This window comes from Haliaeetus albicilla, chromosome 4, assembly GCF_947461875.1.
Source record: "Haliaeetus albicilla chromosome 4, bHalAlb1.1, whole genome shotgun sequence".
NCBI classification, from domain to species: Eukaryota; Metazoa; Chordata; class Aves; order Accipitriformes; family Accipitridae; genus Haliaeetus; species Haliaeetus albicilla.
This window is the reverse complement of record NC_091486.1, coordinates 5477336-5493617: the sequence shown is the minus strand read 5'-3', so window position 1 is coordinate 5493617 and position 16282 is coordinate 5477336. Positions and strand designations below refer to the sequence as shown.

The 16282-nt window shown below is 38.5% G+C and overlaps 1 protein-coding gene across 1 annotated transcript in view; it reads left to right on the top strand.

Annotated features, from left to right (window-relative positions):
- Nucleotides 1–16282, top strand: part of ARHGAP15 (Rho GTPase activating protein 15) — a 330335-nt gene that overhangs the window by 36797 nt on the left and 277256 nt on the right. Inside the window, exons 4-5 of the mRNA XM_069780763.1 lie at nt 10944–11018; nt 14837–14898. Coding sequence (XP_069636864.1) covers nt 10944–11018; nt 14837–14898 — 137 coding nt within the window. The remainder of the gene's footprint in view (nt 1–10943; nt 11019–14836; nt 14899–16282) is intronic.

Genomic DNA, 16282 nt, shown 5'->3' with positions numbered 1-16282 from the left:
TATTATACGTAAGGTAGGTGACTTCTCTCTCAAAGCAGAATGAGGAAAATGAAATCAGGGGCAATTTCCAGTCTGTCTAGACGCTTCAGAAGTTTCAAACAGGATAATTCCATTTCTTCTTTTCTTTATCTGCTGTATTAACGTTATATGGTTTGCTGTCAGTGTAATGCCACAAGAGTAAAACCAGGAGATTCAGTGTGCTTGAATCAGAAATCCACACTTTCCTCTCCTATGTGTTGTCTTCAGCACATGGACAAATTTGTGGAGTGAGCACAAAAGGGAGTGTTACGTTATTAGAAATGTTTCTTTGCCTGCGAAGGGCAAATAATGAAATAATACTTGAGCAATGTGGACAATAGCGGTTTGCGATTATAGTTCTTATTTTGCCAAGATACAAACGGGTGATGGTTTTTCTTTTTAACCTGTGTGACAAAGAATCAAATCAAGAACCCTTGAAGCCTGATACAAATTTGAAGAACTAATTTTGGTATTTAAAAAAAACTCAAACAAACCCTAACCTTTGCATTATAGTACTTCTACTGCGTCAGCAGGGTTTGGTAATAGTGTTAGGGTATTAGTTTTGTGTGAAATGAAGGCAAGTTGCAAGTGGAGAATCCCAGAGCTGGGTAACAGTATTAGCAATCACTGCTGTCCTACCTGGTTTGCTGCAAGGTTATGATTAAATATAAAACTGAGAAATCTCAAAGGAAGAGTGAAGAAAAGTTGAGCTTTTAAATATTTTCATTCTTTTCCTAGCTGAATATTGCGAAGTCAAATAGAATAAGAAAGAGTCATCCTGCTAATTGACCTTTGCAAAATCAGCCATTTGCTTAAAAAGCTACTTGAAGTAGATCAGTTATTATCTTGATTACTCTATTTCTTTCATGTTAGTGTTTATAATGGCACCTGGGAAAATCTGTTTGAAAACTTTGCTTCGTTCTGCTGTGTATGTACTTCGGTCCTCAGAACAATGCTAATAAGTAATACTGATTTTTTTTTTTTCTTTTTAAGAGATTACATGTCGCGATGATATGAGAGACTAATATGAGCCAACAGGGCTGGGAAAAAAAGCATGCACAAGCTTACTCAGGTTATTAGTGCAAAGGGAAGGGAGAGCAGGTGGCAAGTTAGATGGCCATCTAGATATTATCAGTCTGACAGGTATCCAAGTGGTTCTGTATTACAGTCTCTAATTTTGGTCTCTGAATAGTTTTAAATAAGATTTAGCTATGGGGTTGTCAGCCGTGACCTGTGTTAGAAGATATTCCTTCCACTCACATTAAAAATGTACTTTGTGAAAATTCCTGTACCGACCAAACCAAAGGACTTTCCATTGTAAAAGCCAATGTTTTACCTCTGCGCTGCCTGGAATCGGCAACCTAAAAAGTTAGAAAGCAGGTAGTCTTAGTGGTTTTTTTCCTTCAGGTTAAAGAAGCTGAACTAAGCCTGGAAGTCAGAGCAAAATTGTTTTTATTCAGATTCTTTGATTTTTGTCACTGGATGTCCATAGCGACTTTTTTTGGCTTGTGTTCCTTATAAATCTAATTTCATTCTGGAGCCAGGACTTTTTCGGCACTGCTCCTGTGAAACTTGGACACAATGATTTAACAATATGTCCAGACCAAAACAGATCAAGTAGTCACACATGACTGATTCGGCGGAGCATGCTCAAAGACAAGAATGATGTCTCTGCGCAGCAAACAATTCTCTAGGGTAGGGACAGCGTGCTCAAATCCAGTCACCCCAGAGTAAACACTAAGTTAGACACAGCTTAAATGTGCCTTCAAGCACAGGCTTCCACTGCTGCCTAGATGAGAGCCCCAAGCCAGGCTGCGGATCCAGCCATGCCGTAGCTTTTATGTCTCTTTTCAGCCTGCTAGCAAGTGTCTGTAGTCGTTAGAGCAGTATTGGGGTGCGCTCGGCAAGGGGAAGGAAGAAAGAAGCGAAAAACGCTTGTTAGAATAGTTTTGTGAATATGCTTCATGGGTATTTGCAACTCATTTTATTAATTTTCCATGAGTGTTTGTAAGTGTGATAGTTTGTTCGCCAGAGTGTTGGCAGGAAGGAGGAGTCCTGGAAGGCTCCATTGGAAATATTCTCTACTACAGAGATCTCTGATTTTCCTCTCCTTCCTTCTTGTAAAGTTCCAGTCATCTAATCAAAGAGCAGGAACTATAGTATGCAACTTTTCTAATGACTCCCATACAGTGCATGAAGGATAGCTAAAGAACTATGAATGGTCTGTAAAAATACCATGGGATTTATATGCACATATAAAGTTGTTCAAATAATTTCAGTTAATAAAATATATTCTTTTGGAATAGTTAACAAAAACATTAATTTTTATGTACCTTATATTTTAAGTAATAAAATTACTATGATGTGTTGATTTGCTGTTAATCAAACTATATTTGGGAAGAAAATGATATTTTAGTTTTACCATTGCTGCTTTGTCCTAAACTATCTGCAATAAGGTTGGCTTTTGGAGTCAAAAAAAAAAAAAGAAAAAAAAAAAGAGAAGCTTTTCTTCTCTACTAATTTTTATAAAAAGAATCCCTTGTTACCAAGTAAGGTTTTCTCAGTTATTATTTCAAAAGGAAATGACACAAATTAAAATGGCTCTTTGTTAAAATGACTTTTTTGACTATCTACCTTTACTGGTGCCGTTGTTTACCACGGAATATTTTCTGTAGTACGATCTATATGGGATGCGCATTGAACGTAAACAATTTTGGACGCGTCTGGCTTTGGTTTACACTGGTTTCATCATGATCTGCCTTTTTATACACTATGGCCACTGAGTGCTGTGCAGTGCCCAAGGTAGTTTTAAGCTAAGTTGGGTATCAGAAGCACGCTAGCCTGGGAAGCAGTATAAAGTAGGCTGTGCAGCGGTGCGTGTGGCCATGGCGATGCTGCTCTGATGCTTGAGCCAGTTTGTTTCAACTTAGCCCGGGTGTCCCTCCACTGCCATTGACAATGTAGAGCATATTCTTACGCAAGGATCCTTGCAATTTTTTTGTATTGTTCCTCTTTTTTTTTTTTTTTTTTTCCTGCCAGTACGTTCTCCCCCCTCCCTTTTGTATTTCTGGCACATATATGTCCACAGGTGTTATTAAGTGTAGGGTAGCATGTGGTGTCCATGCTTCAGTGCTATCGCAGAGGAAGGACTTCCTACAGGAAAAAAATGATCACTTTCAGTATTTTGCAGGCTGCCCATCTAAGCCCATCATTGCCTGGCATCTACACACTAAGGGCAAGGATCCAGCGAACTTGTGAGTGGGCACCATGCCATCTGAACAGATGGGCATGGAAGTAGGCAGCCAGTAGACCATGTATGTGCATCAACTGTGGGTGTTGAGGGCAAGATTCCCAGTGGAGAATGTCCAAACAGCTGTCTGGCCTGAGCCAACATGCCTACGACCAAGCAAAAGTGCCATCCCTAAATCCTGCTGAGTTGGATTAACCTTCAAAAATAAAAATTGCTTCTGCAGTAGCATAAGGTGAGTTTTTGGCTTGTTTAAATCTGAAAGAAAGAATGAGGGAGGCAGGATAAAGAGATGCGCTAACATAGAGTCCACTAGAGAGGACTGAGCATTTGTCTAGGAATATTAATAATATTTTAGACAAGGGTATTTATATGGTATACAGTAACTGATGACCTGCAGGAGTGTGACATCAATGTTAATTACACTCTTTCTGTTAAGATGGTCCTTTCAGGAGAAACCGAGCTTTTGAGTGCATTTTGATTGTAGTGTATGTGCTGGATGTGATTTTGTAAAGGCAATTCTTTGGGATTTTTTTTTTTGCACATTTGCTTACTAAGTTTTAATGGTTTTTTTGCTTGCCACTTTCCCCGAGAATATTATTCTAGGGTGTAATTTCAGGTCAGAGTTGCTGACACAGTTTGCTACTGTAGCTGAGTTCTCACATTTATTGTCTTTATTTTTCTAAGATCCAAAGGGGACAGGAAAAGATAATCTATCATTAATCTCTGTCTGTATTAACTTTGATTTTTACCTTTTATAGACATAACATCAAAGAACACATTTTTGCAGATGTAGATGTCAGAGGCAAAGAACAGTGAAATACTGATGTCTATTGCATTTTTTTCCTGCTGTTTTTTACTCCGTGTTTCTTCAATCATTGGTGCACTACTCATCTGTAATTTCACCAAAGCAAGTGCAGTAGTTAAGATTAATATATTCTAATATCATGGTGAACCAAAAGTAACAACTGCACGATGAATAGAAAAATCAGAATAGGAAGCACCAATATATTTTATTTTATAATATATCTTGTTATGTATGGCTAGCTGAATACTGTCACAGTGTGCACGTTGCTGTATTTTGTTACATATTACAGGCTGTAGCAGAAAAGGCTAGTACAAATATATATGAAGTCTCCCTTTAAATGTTCTTTTCTTGAATGAATGAGTATTATATTTAATACAATTAAAGCATGTTGAAGCTTTGAGACCAGGTTCCAGTTTGATTTCCAGTTGGAAATCCTAAGGATTACAGGCAACACAGCTGTTGTTCCCTTCGTGATAGTTTGATCCCCAGGTACGCGAATCTGAGCGACCCAGAGTAAAATTTAGAGCAGCCTTAAGATTTCTTGAACTCATATGGGTGGTAAGAACCTTTTGTAGCTCTCTCCTCTTCTACATATGGTTTTGGCAGGTCTCCTACTCCTGAAAAGGCTAAAAATGAAGCCAACTACATCAGCTGGGACTCCCTCAAAGCAAGGATCAATTGGACAAATTTCAAAGTCCATTTGAGTATCTAGAGAGGAACAAAGGGGCTCCCACTCTAGGGAAAATCTGCTCCTGGGAAACAGCAAGCAATTCATGGAGAAAAGTACCTAGTGCCTGCTGTAGGTTTACTCTTGGAGTTAAAATATTAGCCCAAACTGGGCAATGATGCAAATTTGGATCACCCCTCCAACAATTTTGGGGAAGAAGGTGGCATAGTTTCAAACAGGCCATGCTTTGTAATCAAACTCTTATTTATTTATTTACTATTTAGACTTTGTGAGACTTTTTAGAATTATCTATTTTCTGGTCACAGAGAATCAGTTCATCTTGACGCTGGCTGAAATTTAAACTAGGCTCTGAATAATTATTTGGCTTTTATTTCATGAATGAAGTAGCTGAATAAATCGAGACACTCCCTCAGTAAAAGCGCCGCGGCGCTTGTCTACAGCAAGTTCTGAAGTCAGGGAGCATGCCCACGTGATTAAATTGCCTTGATATAAAATACATACCTTCACAGGCTCGAATACGAAGGAGGACCCTCGCGCTGTGGGAAAGGTCTATAGGATTCTGATTTATAAGGGAGCAAGAGGTCAAGGGAAGCAAAACCATTATCATTATTTTCACAGGCTCTGGAGATCTGAACTGAGGGTAGAGGGCAGTGTGCTCAAAGGGAGACATGCAGGGGGAATGCAACACAATCCTGCTTTCTTCCCCCCCCCCTCCTCTGACTTCAGTCTGCAGATTCTGCTGAGAGTATGTCATATGTAACAAACTCAAGCCTGTAAGGACTGTGAAGTGGTTTTCTTATTAAATGATGCATAGAGAGATTATCTGGTCTGTAGCCAGAGCACAAAAGCTCCATCCATGCAAGTTCCTATTCCCGAGCAAAGCATTTGGTCACCTGTCTAATAATGAGTTTTTGGGGGCCTGGGGATGGGGACAGAGGGTGAGAAGCAAAGCAGGGCTGATGGGGACAGGACTGAAACTGCACTTCACGCATCTCCTTCCCTGCAAGCCTTAGGAAAAAAAAAAAAAAGGCAGAGAGAACTAATGTCATGTTATACTGCCTTGTAGTCTCCATTACCTTTTCTTCTGAAGAAATCTATTTGGGACAAGCAAGGAGGAAAAAAACCCAAAACGTGTGGCTGTAATGTAACCCTCCTGAGGATGGTGTTGGGAGGGCTTCAGAGCAAGCCAGGAGCACCCACAACCACGGGCCAGGAGCCCGCTGGGACACGGGGAGATTTCCCCAGGACCGAACGGGGTCTTGGGCTGAGCTATTGCACAGCTTTAATGCACAGAGAGCATCCGCAGCAGGGGGTCGGGAGGGGAAGGGGATTGCTCCTGCTGTTCCTTGACAGCGTCCATCTCTCGAGGATGGACCAAAACCCCTTCTCTGTTGAGATGACAAAGGAGCATCTCTGAGTGGGGAGCCCTGTGGGGTTTTCTCGGTGCCTTTCGCAGCAGAAGAGACACCATATCACAGCAGAGCTGTTTCAAAAATAATTTCTGTAGATAATGATGGACTTGCCATACTGCCCAAGACTTTAAAACAAAAAAATCACTTTGAGCATGACAGCGAGTAAAACATTATGGGATTTTCCTTTCTCTTGCCATTGCCTTGGTGTCTTTCAAGGGATGGGGCCATTAACAGAAATGCATTGTAGTATTTCTTAAGTTTCTCTATCTAAGCAATTATAAGTTGTCACTGCATTATGGGAGTGACGGGGAACAAAATGACCACAGGCATCACTAAATCAGGTATCACCCCTCCTTCTCTGTTGAGGGAATGGTTTTCACAAAAGTTTGTGACTGGTTTGTACTTTTATTGCAAACTTTCAAGCTGCCACCGGTAAGTTCGATCCTATAAAGAATGGAGTGTTCTGGCCCTGATCCAGAAAAACACTTAAGCCCGTTGCAGAGTGCTTTGCTGGATCAGGTCCAGAGCAGAGCAACATGCAGTAGTAGGGGTTCAACAGTAGGGGCTTTCTCTCTTTTTTGGGCTGTTTATAAAGCAATCTCCACAGACACGATTGCAACTTGGGTAGGATGAAACAAATCAGTAGTTAGACCCCCAAAAAGAAAGGTCAAGGCATGAACAGTGTGACAGTTTTTTGGTAGAAATCTAACAAAACCTCCATGAGAACCTCCTCCTTGATGGAGCAGTACAGTGATTGATGGAGAAAACGGCAGGTAGATGTCATCCCAGGGTTTCTCATCCAAAGCAGAGCTCTGCTGCACCAGGTGCTGCTTGTTTGAACAAACTGTGGTTTTCCCAGGTTACTTGTAGGTGACTTTTGTGGGTAAATAACATGTGGTGAATAGCTTATTTGATAATTTTGGAAACCACTTAGAGATGTCTTAGAATTATCTTAATTATTTAGGGATACAAGTGAATTCGGAATGATGTTTCAGGAAATAATGAATTGCCTCTACTTTGCACTAGAGCAGCCTGTCTGGGCCTTTTGAGAAATGCTAGTTGGTTTTGTTAGGTTTAGTTGAAATAAAAAAGAAGTATGTTGCTTCTCGTTGACTAGATGAATTAGGCCAGAAATATGCTTGTAATGGGAAATAAAATCCAAATCAGTCCTCCAAGTCTCTTTCTAAACCAACGCCATGCTATTTGAAAAGAGTAGCAATGAGCTAGTCGTGATGAATTCCCACAAAAAGAGGGAGAATTTAAAGAACAAATGGGAACACAGAAAGAAATTAAATTAAACATCAGGTTATTGCAATTTACTTCATCGGTGTTAAAACAGCAGTTGTCAGATGGTTGTCCCTTCACGCCGGGATACCAGGCATACGTAATGGAGGCTTTGCCTTTGTAGAAAGGATGATGACGGATTAGTGCTTAGATGCTGAAATAACTCTGGTAGGAGATGGATACCCTTTAGCTAAGGGAAGGGGGGGCTGCTGAGGCTGAATTTAACAAAACCAGACTTGCCCACAGACTTGCAAGCGCTCACAGAGTGGATTTTTAATGCTGCAGGTGACATTGTTGCTGACTGAAGAATGTTCGTCAAATCAGAAAACTGCTGATAAGCTGCCTTTCCCAAAAAGGGATCTCACGAACTTCTCCTGTAAATCTCTGCCTTTCATCATACCCTGGGAGGTGAGGTAGAGGACTTGTGACAGATATTATTTAGGTTTTTCTTCAGTTTATTAGGGTAATCAAAAGGAGCTATAGAGAAAAAAAAAATCTCAAAACATCTCCTTTATGGTCTATCTATTAAAAACTGAATGAAAGAATTAAAATAATTGAGCCTACACTTCCCTTTTTGAATATTTTGGTACACCACTGGAAACTGTGAGTGCATTGAAACATGAATATATCGACTACTGTCACCCAGGTTCTGCGAAGAACATTTTAACATTGAACCAAACGTATCATAAAGGAAGTGGTATAACTAAGTTGTTCAGCAGTATTTGCAAAATATATTTAAGACCAAATTTGTATAAGGCCTGTTGGAATTTTATAAAATCAGTCTTAAAGAATATATTGCCTCTGTTGTTGCTGAGTTTTTTCAAGCTGTTTTGATTTTTTTTTTTTTAAAGTTCTTTTTCTAAACCAAAAGGCTGGTAGAAATGAGCGAGAACTTTGTTGAACTTTCCATTAATTCCATTTGTAAGCCAAACATTTGGTTTTTTTTTTCCAGAAGAGCTTGATCTTGGCTTACATATCTGTGGATTTTGGTTGTATTTCTGTAACTATATTCAGACTGTGGAGCTTCAGGACTTTCTTGATTGAGATTGCTCATTGCTGGGCTACAAAGTAATGTTATTTCTTTTATTTTTGCCCTATAAGAGAAGCATGTAACCTTTTTAGAAAAAGTATTGTGTTAAATAATTAGGCAAGAAGTCTATTCTTTCTCCTTGTACACATGCAGTTTTCCTTAACATTTCTGCTTTGCATACAGCAAAGAGGTTTTTAAAGCACATAATATGATCCATAACTGGAATTTAATTTTTTTTTCTCCTCTCATGTTTCCTGGCAATCTTACTATTGTCTTTTTATTACACTACCACTGATAATTTGCTAGTATTACAAACCCAGTACTTTTTACTATCCCCTTTCTTCATCTGGTAGTGGATGGATTTAGTGCTTCTGATACATGCGAAAAAGAATCTATCAGATGTGAGCATTTCTTTTGCTAATGCTCTGATCGCTGAACCAAAGACCCGACCGAAAGCTCTGATCGGTGCTGTACACTTCACAAAGTTGCACACAGGGCCCCCAACAGACACGTGTGATTCCTGGAGAGAGCAGCTGAATGTTAAAATAGATGCTTTGGAGTGGTGGTGTGTCTTGTTATTTAATTTGGATGAGTGAAGAATATATTTTAGAAAGCATCGCTGGGCAATATGCTCTGTTGTATATCAAGGAATAATTAGAATGGGGGATCTGGGTGAGAAAGACTTTCTATGATCTAGACCTGAATAGTTTAGTTATATGTCTTGAGCACTGTAGAACCTTCAGAGTTGTTGAACAGTAAAGATAAAGAAAAAGATAAATGGAATTAATTTATTTTGAATTTATATACATGTCTCTGCCTGCATTAATATTAAGTTCCATCCAAAATCTAAATAGAATGACTGTAATCTTAGAAGTTCTCTCAATAGCATCAGCAAATCATTCTTGTTTACCCTACATGCTAATAAAACAGGAACATGACACTCCTGAAAACAAGATTGCAAAATACAGAAAATGTGGTCTGACATTTTTTTTCTCCCCAAAGGAGAGACTGCCACTAACTAAAGTATTTCTTATGAAAGCTCGATTGCTTAAGATGCAGAATATTAAGAGAGAAAAACACTTTAGGACACAGCCATGTCACCAGCTGTTACTCACCCTTAATGAAATTGTTAAGTGATATTCTTCATAAATAGGTCAGAGAAACTTTTGAATTGTGAGGAATGTTTTATCTCTTTCTTTGAAATGTTTGTATTAAATTTAGAACTGGTAATTCATTAAGCTCATTAGCTCTGACTAGGAGAGTAGAGCAATATCTAGGATATAGATTTCAAGGCTTAAAAATGTTACTGCTTACAAATAAACATGAAAGCAATGTGTGGAGAAAAAATATGGGATCATAATATGTTTAACTGTTTTTTGAGCGTGGCCCTCTGGATTAATTAAGAACATTTTCTATATTCAGACACTTGAATATAAACAGAATACATTATGACTTTTGGTTAACTCTGTTTTAATAGGGAAAAAGAGAATGCATTATGATGAATACAGTGGAAACTAGTTGAGACTATATTTTGTTGTTTGCTTTTCAGCTTCAGTTAAAAGAGGAGATAATCACTGAATTTTACAGGATCCCAACTCCAAATTATATTATTATTGATTGACATTGAATTTAAACAGTAAAAGTTTTACATATACATATATATATACACACACACACACAGATAGACATGGACATGCTTTTGGGTGACGCGTTCTTTGCTGCAGATTTGTAAGGAAGTAAAATGTTATTGAGCTCTGCCAAATGCTTGATTTGTGATGAAACTTTTATTTAGTTGTAGTAATTTCTGGTATAATGCAATAATTTCCCAGACTTAAGTCACAGATGGTTATACTGGCTTCCTCCTAGAAAAGAGGGAACTGGAGAAACACAGACTCGACACGGGAACAATTGTAGAAGCAGCGTCCAGTATTGCTGTAGCCTTCCAGTCATGGAGATTTTGGAAATAGCCTTGAAAGCAGTTTAAATGTACTGGATCTATTATGTGCTTGTTCCCAATTTCTTTCTAGTTTCTTGATTGACTTGCTTTGTGGCCTTGAGGTTTTAATTAGCATCTTTCCCATTTCTGTAAAGTGGGTTTAAGAGCACTTAACCGGTTAAGCAATTTTTGAGATTCCTGATGGAAAAGTCATAATTTAAAATGGCTATTATCAGTTGGTTGATTTTTAGGTAAATTTGCCAATGTGACATCACAAAGAAACACGTTTATTCCAGAGATTTTTAGAGCCTAGTAGCTGTACACTTCAAATACACAGGGCTCAGAGGAACACCCCTTTCCACAGAAATGTGGTACTGAAAGAAACCACGTGTCCAAAACTCCATCCAATGCATGCTGTGTGGCCCGGTAATTAAATTTGTTGGTCCACCTTTACCTGCATGTATTTGAATCCACTCTGAATTTAAATCCTTGAATTTTTTTTTTTTTTTTTTTTTTTTAGGTAAATCGTCATAGAAGAAATCATTCCCAACATAACTTAACGCTTGCAGACATCATTAGTACACAGGACCACACGGTAAGCAATTGCTCTATAGAACTGATAAATCACTCTTGTTATTTTAAATGTTTATAATGTAAATGTTGCACATACTTTACTAAAGAATAAACACATGAGGCTTTGGATGCCTCAAGATGTTAAGGGATTTGAGCGACTTTGATTAATCAATAAAAAGAATAATTTTAGAAGGTACAAAGCAATTTATATAGCTTGACTTTGCTGTTAATTCAGTTGTACTAGACTGATGTTTCATCAGTATTAAAACTTGGTATAAAGGAATGCGACCATGTCTTTGTCCTGTCTTTGTCCTGTCTTTGCCCACACTAAGGTGTTTTTAATATTGATATAAATTTTTATAAGTAAAAGTGATCATGAAATTTAACAAAATTTGCTTGGCACTAAAAGAATCTAGGGGGACTGAGAAGCATAGAGGTTTTTCTATTAAGAGAAAATGAATATGCAAATACAAATTCATCAAAGAAATGCTGGTATTGGTGGTACTTTCACCTACGCAAACTTTTCAGGATTAGGTAGATTCAGAAGCTTTGAATTCTTCTAATTAAGAAAATTATAGAACCTATATGTGATATAGTGATAATTACTTTTCCTTATAGTTTCTAGTACTGTTAGCTCATGACAGTATTTTTTATTATTATTTAGAAACTCAAATATTTACACATCCATACTCTCATCTTCAATATTCTTCTAAAAAGCAAATTAAAAATAAAAACCCACAGTCCACAAACACAAAACCCTACACAATAATTCCATTTTCTTATTTCTGTGCTAATTCTTCAGGGCATTTTGGGTCATTGTCTCAACCTTCCATATGTTGAAAAGGTGCAGGAAGGGCAGCAGCTTAACAACAAATGATGATATTTATTGAGACAGAAACAACAGAGCATATTATTAGGATATATTTGGTATTCTTTTTAATCTAATGCCATCTATTTGCAGAAATATTGTAAGTTGATACTGAGCTGTTTTGGAAGTATTTTCTTGAAAACAAGTAGAACAGAAAAAGGGATATTAACAGATGTTAAACAAGGGGAATATAGCACCCCAAACAGAGTTTATAAAAATATTGGGGTCATCCTAGAAATCTTTTTATTTGTCTTTGTGGTAAAGTTGTTTTGTAATTCCATAAATGCCCTTTACACTAATTACAGAGAAAATTGTGCACATTATCAATTAATGAAGACCATGCAAATTTTTTTTTTTTAAAGCCAGCACCTGTACTAATACAATTAAAGTAATACACATGTGGAAGTTACTTTGCTGAGCACTGAGAGGTCTCATTAACTGAAAATCTTGTTCTTTTGAGCTGTTTAATTTTGAGCTGTTTAATTTAAAACAAATGGCAGATTTGAGCTATGTGATTTAAATCAGGATATTTTATATGCCCAACATTTTTTAGTGGATTTGATATTTTAGCTCATGACAATTGTAAGGAAAATATGACTGAGCAGCAACATTTTCATCTGGAAGTACATCCAATTTTTAACTTCCCAAAATGTGAGCATAGAGGTGATTCAGATCTGATGTTGAAAATCACATTTGCTTTTAGTTTTGGATTGGTTAAAATAACAGTTTGGGAAGGGTGGTTGGTAAACTTTGAAAACATGAGATTTTGGGTCTGATTCAGAGAAGCAATCAACAGCTTGAATGGTTCGCCAATGCTCCTCCCAATTTCTGTTTCCAGATGGGTAGAAATATTAAAAAGAATAACCTTTCTCATATGTTATTTGGCATCTCTGGCCCTGGCCAAGCACCAGAAGTTTTATGCTACAAAAATGAAGGGTTAGAAGGGGAAGAAAAATATTGAAAGATGTAAGTTTGATATAAAAAAAAAAAAGGTGGAGATGGGGATTAAGTCTTATTTTAGCTCTAATAATTCATCCATCCATCACTACATAAATAGTGACATGACTCTGCACAATAATCCCTACATACTTTCTCTCTGGGTTTTCTATGGCAATGATATGCATGACAGGAATTTGCATGAGATAAGTACAAATTATAGAAAATGCACACACTAATCCTTGTGTACCCATTTGAGAATGTCACCTAAATCATTGTCCACAGACCTACAGACGTTTGCATAGGTACAGACAGACATGTACACAGTATACATTTCACTAAATGCTGTGTACCAGCAATAGACAAAAATCTAAGGAAATAGTTAAACGTATTACAGTGTTAATAACATGATATTTCGTATAATCAAAATAACAGATATGTTTGGTTTAAAAATCTTTATGTTCCATGTTAAAGCATATTTTATTGCTATTTAATGGCTTTGCAGACAGCAAAATTCTATTGAAGTTGTTACAAGATAGCCTTGTGACACAATTTACTATAAAGACCACGTGGAGTTTCTAATCCCCAAGTCAGGCATTGACTCAGTAGTGTTTGAAAGGGAAAACAGACCCACTCTCAATCACAATTTTACTTCTTTTCCCATTACTGACACGACTGGGACATTCTTAGCTAATGAGACCTGATGAGATGGCAGGTCAACGGGTTTGGCTGAAGACCAGTCATCTTGTTTTGTTTGGTTTTTAGTTTTTAAATATAAATTCACATAGCCAAAAATAACCCCTATCCTAGACTGTATATCACAGCTATACAAGGGATGTTTCAGCAGATCATAGAGACCCGAGTGTCTGCAAGGACCTCTGGCTTAAGGAAAGTGTTCAGAGATGTGGAGGAGCAGAAATTAAGAGAGAGAAATGTAAACAAAACAGCAAGCCTAGGACTTGCTTCTAATGTGCCAAAACTCAAGTACAACGTTGGTACCCTACAACCAGGCGTCCCAGCTTCGTGCGCACCGGCAGAGTCCTCAGCCTGCTCTGACCCCACAGAAAAGGGACCAGGTTTCAGCAACAGCAATAGCAGAGTGTGGGATCTTCAAGGGTGACATCAATTTGCTAATATCACATGCTGCTTTTTATAGGTAATAGCTAAGGGCTTTGCCTTTTGGGGTGTATTTTGGAAAATGCGCAACACAGCTGTGTTTTCCTTTGTTACAATTCGCGTTTCAGCTCGCGTGTCGAGAATTGACAGAATTGCTCGATTTGCTTTTCTGCGAGATACTATGAGATCATTTAGTTCAGCTGGAAACTTGAAGACAGGTTCTCCCTGCACATAGATGCACACGCTCCAGGGAAATGTGACCTTTTAGGGGCCGTGAGGGCTGAGCGCCTCAATACCGGAGCTCATCTGAAAGGCAACACCACTTAAAAGCATGTTGCTTCTTAGCACCTTGCGTGAGCCTTGATTCGGTGCCAGCTCAAAGCAAAACGTGGCACCTATGAAGGCAATGTAACTTTTCCTGTTGTAGAGATATTTAATGTTTCTCTGATATTGGTTGCCCCTAAACATGACTATCTTTAGAATATAAGAATCAAGAAGCTTTTACAGAAGTATGGTCTGTCCCTCATAGCTATCATTGAAATGTGGACTCCTGCAACTCAATATATGAAATGATACCTTGACGTGACTTGCCTACAATATATTTTCAATTAATTCATCTTTTACTTATAGCTAGAAACTTTGCCTGCATTAAAATAAGTTTCTTCTAATTGAACAAATAGAATATTATTAGGGTTTTTTTTCCAAGACTAGTTCTGTGTACTAATTGACTTTAAGCGTTGTTTGCAAATTTTCAAAAGAACTGACTGTATTGGAAAACAATAGGTGACTAAACTGAGAATTAGTGATAAAATGCCTCCACACTAGATTAGCTAGATGCAGACTCTTATACATGTACTAAGTGGATTCATTCATCTGAATAAAATATATGGTTATGACATGTTTTTTCTTCTTTCTTGCAGGTAGTGGAGAAAGAAGGATATCTTCTAAAAGCTAAAATAGCAGATGGTGGCAAGAAATTAAGGTATTATATGTGAATGTTATGGAACTTATCGGTTGCAAAATTCAGAGTTGATGCATGTTTAAGTATATCTAGCCATTATTGCTGCTAATAGCCAAACTGCCACTGTTTCAGTATTAAGCCAATGTATGATTACAGTCCCAGAAACCAAGTGACAGCAGCTAACAGGCTCTTTGCATGCAATCATCACGTGTCAGTGTTAGGCTCTATATTATATATATTATACACATATTGAGGACAACCTTAAGGCACCAGGCAAACCAACAATATATTTTCCAGTGGGCAAATTTTATGTGCTGAGTGTGTGTTTCAGGAGTCAAGGATGGGATGTAGGAACCACCACGTGGTGACGGCACAGAGCTGCGAAGGCAAGATTATCAAAAGTGATCAGCACTTACTCACTTGGCACTGTTTGTGTTAAAAATAATGTGAATATTAATGCTGCCTTTTATGGAAGGATTTGCTATGGTTTGCTGTACTTAGATGCCTGGAAAGGAGTAGCAGTGATGTGACCAGCACTGTATGTTACTGATGAGAATGAGAGAGTAATGTGAAATACTACGTTTTCTGCCTGGAGTAAGGAGCCAAGTAATAAGTTCTCATACCTATATAGTGCTAAACCATAAGGATCCTAGAAATGCTCACTGAAAAGGGAGTCTGGACGTCACCAAGTCCAACCTTGAAGCAAGAACTTTGCCAACACTTGGCCAAGCCTGCCACAGCTGGCCACCATCTGAAACCGGCGTAACTCGCGTTTTGGGAAAAGGCACTGAAGCCAGTAATACTCTGTTCCCCACTTTGGACACTGGCAGAAGCTTCTGCAGAGCGTGCGTAGGTTGGGCATCGCCTGCGGACATGCCCAAACCTTCCCTGAGCGTCGGGGTCCCATAGCACAAAGCATCTTTTTGGCTTGGCGTTGCATGCCGGCTCGGCGCGGGCACAGGCAGCGTAGCTCGGCCACTTGTATTTTTAAATAGCCTTGAAGATCAGGCTGGTATTTTTAAATAGCCTCAGAGATTGTGAGCACCACTGAAGCTATAACGTGCTGCCATCAGGTGTTCATCTGACAGAATGCAAATGCAGCTCCGACTGGGAACCGTGACTTTGGCGCTGGAGCTGGCTCGACGAATTCACGCCATGTCCTTGTCGGTGCTGGCTGGGTCTTCTCTGCATACTCATATTTATGGCTCTTTACACAGGCAGAGGGTGCGTAGCGGGGATTCATCTACTCTGCCTACTCTTTGTCTGGCTCCTCCTTTCACTTACCTAAACTTCATCGGCTGGAAGTGATTTCTTGACTAATGTTGGTGCCGCACGGCAAAAATTAGAATATTGTGAACTGACTTTTCTGAAAAGCTTGAAAACCTTAGTTCGCTGCACGTAGCCC